The 7,312-nt window shown below is 51.7% G+C and overlaps 1 protein-coding gene across 1 annotated transcript; it reads right to left on the bottom strand.

The window, feature by feature from the left end:
• Positions 1–2,239: 2,239 nt before the first annotated feature.
• On the bottom strand, positions 2,240–6,404 carry LOC144668905 (transitional endoplasmic reticulum ATPase-like). Its single transcript, XM_078531375.1, has 3 exons — positions 5,148–6,404; positions 4,152–4,303; positions 2,240–2,981 (listed from the first exon to the last, which is right to left on the bottom strand). The coding sequence occupies exons 1-3, from the start codon at positions 5,148–5,150 to the stop codon at positions 2,882–2,884; spliced, it is 255 nt and encodes an 84-aa protein (XP_078387501.1). The 5' UTR covers positions 5,151–6,404; the 3' UTR covers positions 2,240–2,881.
• Positions 6,405–7,312: the final 908 nt, after the last annotated feature.

Below are 7,312 nucleotides of genomic sequence, written 5' to 3' on the forward strand. Positions count from 1 at the left end.
CTGAAAATCAACGGGCTCTCTAATTGTTGCCCTGTCAAACTTCTGATTTTCAACGTCCTTCTGTGAGGAGATAAAGATGTTTCCAAAAGGTGCCAGAGTTAATGTGACTCCAGCAGACAGTGCCAAGGCAGGACATCGCCTGAGGTAATGAGTGGAGATCAACTGTAACCATCTCAACAACAGCATGAGGGCCTTTTCAACTCTTTCAGGTTTGTGGGGGCAGAGGTCAAGCTTGTTATGTCCCCTGGCTAGAGAGGAATATTGGGGTAGGGGCCCATTTAATGTTTACATTCACGTTCATTTATATAAATCACAAGTTTTTGGTACAGACTTTGCTGTTCTGATTTAGGATTCATCTGTCAGTCAAACAGGCCTCCAGGCCCACACTGGACAAACCAGTGAGTAAGAAATATAAGAACCAACAGAGTTTCTTGGCCTTTGAGAATTCCATCTTCAAGATCTCAGTCCTTCTCTATTAACGTCCACTGGTTTGGAGTTTCCACCAACATCAGCTTCCTTCCAACAAGTAGGTAAACACCAATCTCCAATACGGGGAGCTCAGGCAACAAGCAGTGGGCAGGCAATTCGCCAGTGGAAGGCTTCACAGCCTGGGTCTTAGCCAACGTGGTGGGGGGGTGAACTTTACAGGATTTACTAGAGTGCGGCCCAGAGCAGGACGGACTTTTCTCTTTCCTGATCCAGCGGTACTGAGACCAATGGGAAGAGCCCCAGTTGGTGGGATCGGTTGACTCAGCAGGGACTGAGCGTTCAGAGAGAGCACCCTCAGGAAACAATCCGAATACCTGCACTATCAGACTGACAAAGTATTGATTCTTCAAATCTTCTCAGGGTAAGGGGCCGGTCGCTTGGGACTGAGATGAGGGGAAATTACTTCACTCAAAAAGGTTGAGAGTCTTTGGAATTCTCTACCCCAGAGGGTTGTGGACGTTCCATCGTTGAATATATTTAAGGCTGGGATAGACAGATTTTTGGTCTCTCAGGGAATCAAGGGGTATGGGGGGTGTGGATGGGAAAGCGGAGTTGAAGCCCAAGATCAGCCATGATTGTATTGAATGGGGGAGCAAGCTCGACAGGTCATATGGTCAACTCCGGCTCCTATCTCTGGTGCTCTTCTGTGTTTTATTGGGGAAAAGGTAGGGGAGAGGGACTAGCTAAGTTGCTCCTGCAGAGAGCTGGCACAGACTTGATGGGCCGAATGGCCTCCTATTCCCCCTAGCCATTCTCTGACTCTGTCGGGGTGTTGAGTCCTTGAAAACCTTTAATGACCTAAAACGGGCAGCAAACAGGTAGGAACCCCCCACCATCCCTTCCCCCAACTTGACTGACCGTCACAACGCCCGCTCGATTTCCCGTGTTTTCTTTGACCGTCACGAGGCTTATCCCCGAAATCTATAAGAGACAGGAAATCCTTTCCGTTTTTCGAAGGGCCGTTTGTTTTTAATCGCGGGCGAGTGAAAAGCGAGCTTCAGATCTGCCCCCACCCCCCCCATCGCTCCACAAAAACCAAACCAGACACCTATGGCCCGGGAGCTGTGTCAGCGTCCACGGGGAAGAGGCGGTGATGGGGAATATGGGCAGCCCGTTTCCCCTCATTAAACACTGAACAAGGACAGGGAGAGAGGCAGAAAGCTTTCTGGTTTTTAAAAAAGAAAACATACGAGGAAAACTTTCAAATCAGACCCGTTGGCTTGGGTTGCCAACTCTGCTCGGACATATTCCTGGAGGCTCCATCAAACATGTCACTCCTTCGACCTCTTCGCCCAGTCAAGAGGACCTCTTTTCCCCCCCATCTCTTCTGGATACACGGCAGTGTCCTGGAGGTTAGGAGCTTCCATCGCTGGAGGCTGTAGGGAACTGTGGAGGGTGCGAGGCCACATCCCATTAGGCCAGTTCACCGGGCCTAGTTTAAAACGAGGCCTCGGGCCTACCTGGGATTTCCCCCGCGCACGGTTTGCGCTGTCAGGCAGGCTGGTGCTGTTCGAGTGCCCCGTACCCAGGCGGGGTTTGCAGGGCTGAAGGAGATCGCAGAGATAGGGAGGGGTCAAGGGCATGGAGGGACTTGAAAGCACAGGGTGAGAATTTTAAATTTGAGGCGGCGGGTGGGTGGGTGGGTGGGGGTCGGGTGGAGGGGGCCAGAAGCCAGCGAGCACAGACTTGTTCCACATCGAAAAGCTGGTAAACGAGGTCTCATTTCCATCATCCCCCAGACACACCTTGTGACATGATGAGTGTTTAATATATTTCAGTCTGTACCAGCTGAATAGCAGGGGGCGGGGGGGGCATCTGGGTGCGAATTCTGAGAGTTACAGAATCGGGGTGGGTGAGGAAATGGGGGTTATAGATTTGGCTATCAGCTTTTCCTCTCAGTGTAACACCAAAGTCTCCATTTCGTAAATCACAGAAGTACCTTAATAAACAGAAAGGTCCTTTTTTAATCCGGGGTTTTTGGTTTTGGTTGTGAAAAGCCGGGCTAATTTGGGTGGATGGCGGTCTTAATGTACGAGGGTGAACACACAGGCGTGCTCACACACAAACACACACACTCACACACACACACTCACACAAGCATGCACCCATTGCCCACACACAGCCAACGGTGAATGGACCATCACATTTACGCCCAGTGTACTGTACAAAGCGTTGAGCTATCAACCCATCCCCGCCATTAACCAAACACTGGGGCACGGGTCAGAGAGTCCGTGAAGCTGAAGTAAATTCGCAGTCCAAACTGCCACAAATTAGGTCCTGCTTCCCCGCAAGGTTCAAGGTAACAGTTCTGTCCTTGGCGATGTACAAGGTGCAGGGTATAGGCCGCCGTCCCCAAGCCGTGACCTGTAATCTTTGACCTTCGACTCGCTGCTCAGTTGTAAAGATCATCATCTCCCTCTTCACGATACAGGTTCCCTCCGCTCCCTCCGTCACTGCTCCCCTGTCCACTGTTTGGATTGGCAGATGGAAACCTGGAAGAGGAAAGGGAACAGATATTGATGGGACTTTGGGAAGGATTATGGACAATGTTGAAGGGAGAGAGAAAGAGCGCGAGAGCGAGATAGAGCACGAGAGCGCGAGAGCGAGAGAGAGTGCGAGAGCGAGAGAGAGCGAGAGAGAGAGAGAGAGAGACGTTGCCAAAGCTTTTCGTCTTTCACTCATCAGGACAAAGGCAAGAATTCCAAATTTCAAACGATCGCAACAAGTTATACTACAGGAGGAAAGGGTACTGATTGGTTGGCGAGTTGAGTCTATTTGGCCGAGGTGTTGCCATAGAGAAAGCAACGAGGGGCCCTTGTAATTCAAAAAAGGCGCAATGGGGCTTGATCATATTCCTTTTGTTTGCAGAGTTCTCTACATATGGATGTATGTGGTTTTGGATTATGGGTTATGGAGACTATGGGCTTAATGTCCGTGATGTTAAGACACATGGTCACTCAGTGACAGATTGTGAACAGCAGACCCATCGGAAAGTTCCCCTTGAAAATCTCCTCCCATATTGTAAAGGTAATGATTACTCTTTGAATTAACAAAAAAAACACACTGGCTGGTTCGAGATAGTGCAAAGATGTGAGAGGCGCCATAAAAATGCAAGTCGGCCTTTCTCTTTCGGCACAGGTTCCACAGGTCGGAGCTGGCGGGAGAAGCGACCCGGGTACCACCGGCTCAGTGAATGGCACACTCTCAGCTGAGTCAGGAGACTGTGGGTCCAAGGCCCAGTCCAGAGGTTTCTAGAGCACAAAATCCAGTCTGGCACTTCAGTGCTGCACTGAGGGAGTGCCGCAGCCCCGGAGGTGCTGTCTTTTGGATTTGGAGGCGTTAAACTGAGGTCTGCCCTCTCAGGTAGGCGTGCGAGACCCCGCCCACTCCTCTATTTCGAAGAGGGGGAGGCATTCTCTCCGGCCCCACCGTCCAATAGTTACCCCTCGACCAAGAAATAGATGATTTATCCGGTCGGCGTCACCATTCGCTGTTTGTGGGAGCTTGCTGTGCGCAACAATGGGGCTGCCTCCTCATTTCCTGTATTGCAACAGGCTTCAAAAGCGCTTGGTCGGGTCCACGGGCGGCGCTAGGCGAATGCAAAGCTTTCTCCGCGCGCGGGAGTTGGGGGGGGGTGGTTTGCGACGCGCTCCGAGGGACACCTGAAGTTGCCGAAGCCTCGGCTCTGCTGGAGGGTCTGGGCAAACATCTCGTATTTCCTGATGTCGTTGTCGCTGACCGAGCGGCGTCCAAACCTCATGGCCTCCTCGAAGTGGTCTCGGCGAATCTCAGGGACGGGGTCATAGTCGTCCTCCTGTTTTTAAAACACAAAAAGCAGGGAATGTGGGGTGGATATTCGAACAGGATTCCCCCCCCGCCCAGCTCAGCTCAGCTCAGCAGGTGGGAATGGTCAGGACAGGAATTACAATGGAAAGTAGGTCAAAGGGGGTCAGGGGTCGGGGGTCGTGGTGGGGAGCAACATCCAATTTTATAAAGGGTCATTTCATTGAATGTCAGCAAATTGGTGAAGGACAGACCTCAACTCCCAACCCCTGTTCCCCTACTGGCAATTTCTACTGGCCGACAATTTCGCTAGGACTGGGGGTATCTCTTAGTTTGACCCGCTAGGTTTCTCCCTCCCCCTCACTGTCCAGCTCAAACATTGTGTGTGTGTGTGTGTGAGAGAAAAGGAACATGCTGTCCGAGCTGGTGGTGAACATCAGGACTATGTCTTCAGCTGTCTGGGCCCCGAGCTCTGGAATTCCCTCCCTCATTCTCCTCGGGGGGGGTGGGATTTAACCAGGGTCTGTCTCTCTCTAACCAAGCTTTTGGTCGCCTGTAGTCATGTCGCCTGTGGCTGGCATCAAGTGTTGTTGGACAATGCTCCTGCGAGGCGGCTCGGGGCCTTTGACTGAGTTAGAGGCGCTACATAAATGCAAGACGCTGCCGCTGCTGTTGAGGTCCCTCATTCGTCCCAACCTGTTAACAGATCCACAAACGTCACCAACAATACCCGGGTCCCAGGTAAGTGTCAGACTCCGCCTGGGTTTAGAAATCCAGGTGACGGACGCCCCAGTGGCGAACGGGGTAATTTCCATTCCCCCCGGGTGTCGGTGCAGGCGGCTGGGGAGGGGGGCGGTGGGGTGGGTGTCACTCACCATGGCGACGTCCGGGTGGTTCTGGTGTTCCTGCTCCCGCTTGATCTCCGCCTCGATGGCCTCCCGAATCGCCAGTTTGCAAGCCCGCTGGCAGATCTCGGTCAGGTCGGCGCCCGAGAAGCCGTGGGTTATTTTAGCCAGGTACGCCAAGTCCACGTTCTGAGAATCAAAAGGGAGAGCCGGGTGGGTGGGGGGTGGGTGAACACGGAGCTGCACGTCACATCCCTCACAGCCTCTCCGCTAGAGATCCAGACTGGTACACATCGCAGTGTACACATCAAATCATTCCAGCACATCCCTCACAGCCTCTCCGCTACAGAACCAGACTGGTACACATCGCAGTGTACACATCAAATCATTCCAGCACATCCCTCACAGCCTCTCCGCTAGAGATCCAGACTGCTACACATCGCAGTGTACACATCAAATCATTCCAGCACATCCCTCACAGCCTCTCCGCTACAGAACCAGACTGGTACACATCGCAGTGTACACATCAAATCATTCCAGCACATCCCTCACAGCCTCTCCGCTACAGAACCAGACTGGTACACATCGCAGTGTACACATCAAATCATTCCAGCACATCCCTCACAGCCTCTCCGCTAGAGATCCAGACTGGTACACATCGCAGTGTACACATCAAATCATTCCAGCACATCCCTCACAGCCTCTCCGCTAGAGATCCAGACTGCTACACATCGCAGTGGCTCCAATCATTCCAGCACATCCCTCACAACCTCTCCGCTACAGAACCAGACTGGTACACAGCGCAGTGTACACATCAAATCATTCCAGCACATCCCTCACAACCTCTCCGCTACAGAACCAGACTGGTACACATCGCAGTGTACACATCAAATCATTCCAGCACATCCCTCACAGCCTCTCCGCTACAGAACCAGACTGGTACACAGCGCAGTGTACACATCAAATCATTCCAGCACATCCCTCACAGCCTCTCCGCTACAGAACCAGACTGGTACACATCACAGTGGCCCCAATCATTCCAGCTACACTGTACTGACACTGGGTGAGCTTCCTGAGGGTTTGACTCTTTCCCTTCTCAGTTTTGTTTTGGATGGAACCCGGAGTTCCTACCATCTCCGCCCAGAGGTTCCTGGTTTTATACAACCACAGGCAACAATCTCTCTCTCTCTCTCTTTCGGAATAAATTTAAGGAGGAGATAGACAGGTTTTTAATTAGTATCGGGTTGAAAGGTTATGGGGAGAGGGCGGGAAATTGGAGTTGAGGCCGAAATGAGATCAGCCATGGATCGTATTGAATGGCGGGGCAGGCTCGAGGGGCTGAATGGCCTTCTCCTGCCCCCTAGTCCCTATGTTCTCTAGCAGAGTGTTGAGAGCCAGGCCCAGTCACTCTATCGCAGTGAGATTAGCCGTCAGTACAAGACAAGGCACGAGTAACTCCAACGGGGGATTCAGGAGAAACGTCCTCACCCAGAGAGGGGTGAGAACGCGGAACTCATTACCCCGGTGAACAGCATTGAGTGGAAACCGGGTAAACACACGAGGGAGAGAGGAATTGAGGGGCGTGGTGATAGAGTGAGATGAAGTCGGGGTGTGGAGGAGGCTCGTGTGGAGTTGGAATGCACCCGATGGGCCGAATGGCCTGTTTCTGTGCTGTCAGTACAATGACAACTTGGACCCTCACACTGGGGAGGGTTGGTACAGGGGGGTATCAGGTATGAAGAGAGGGGTTGATGCCGCTGCTCAGATAGACAAGAGGCCCTGAAGTTTGACAAAACAATATATTTTTAAACATGTTTGGAACATCTAAAGAGCTGGAATGTAAGAAAACAAGAAAGAACTAAGAAGGAATAAAGTTCCCTCTGCCCTAACCTCCCAACAGGCTTCAACTCAAATGCAAAGAGAGAGCGACCCCTATTGTTCAGAGATGGCACTGCTTTCCTCACAGTCAGAATGTTCTTTAACACACTCCCCACCCTCGCTAAACATAAACTGGATGACTAGAGGAAAACAAAAATTGCATCTTGCTTTTAAAAGTTCCATCGTCTTTTATCATTTGACCCTGATTCGGGCTGAGGTCATAATATCCAGGGCTGGAGACAACTGGTCAGATTTCCACCAGTAACTTGAGCACAGTAACCTCTGGAGGGATTTTTACACTCGTTAAGCTGACAGTG

This window comes from Cetorhinus maximus, chromosome 28, assembly GCF_964194155.1.
Source record: "Cetorhinus maximus chromosome 28, sCetMax3.hap1.1, whole genome shotgun sequence".
Lineage (NCBI taxonomy): Eukaryota > Metazoa > Chordata > Chondrichthyes > Lamniformes > Cetorhinidae > Cetorhinus > Cetorhinus maximus.

Bases quoted from the DNA above. Each gene is read 5' to 3' on its own strand.
- LOC144668905 (XM_078531375.1), bottom strand. The intron at 2,982-4,151 runs GTGTCCCTCGGA...TTCCTCTTCCAG, and splicing joins CGAGGCTTCGGCAACTTCAG to GTTTCCATCTGCCAATCCAA.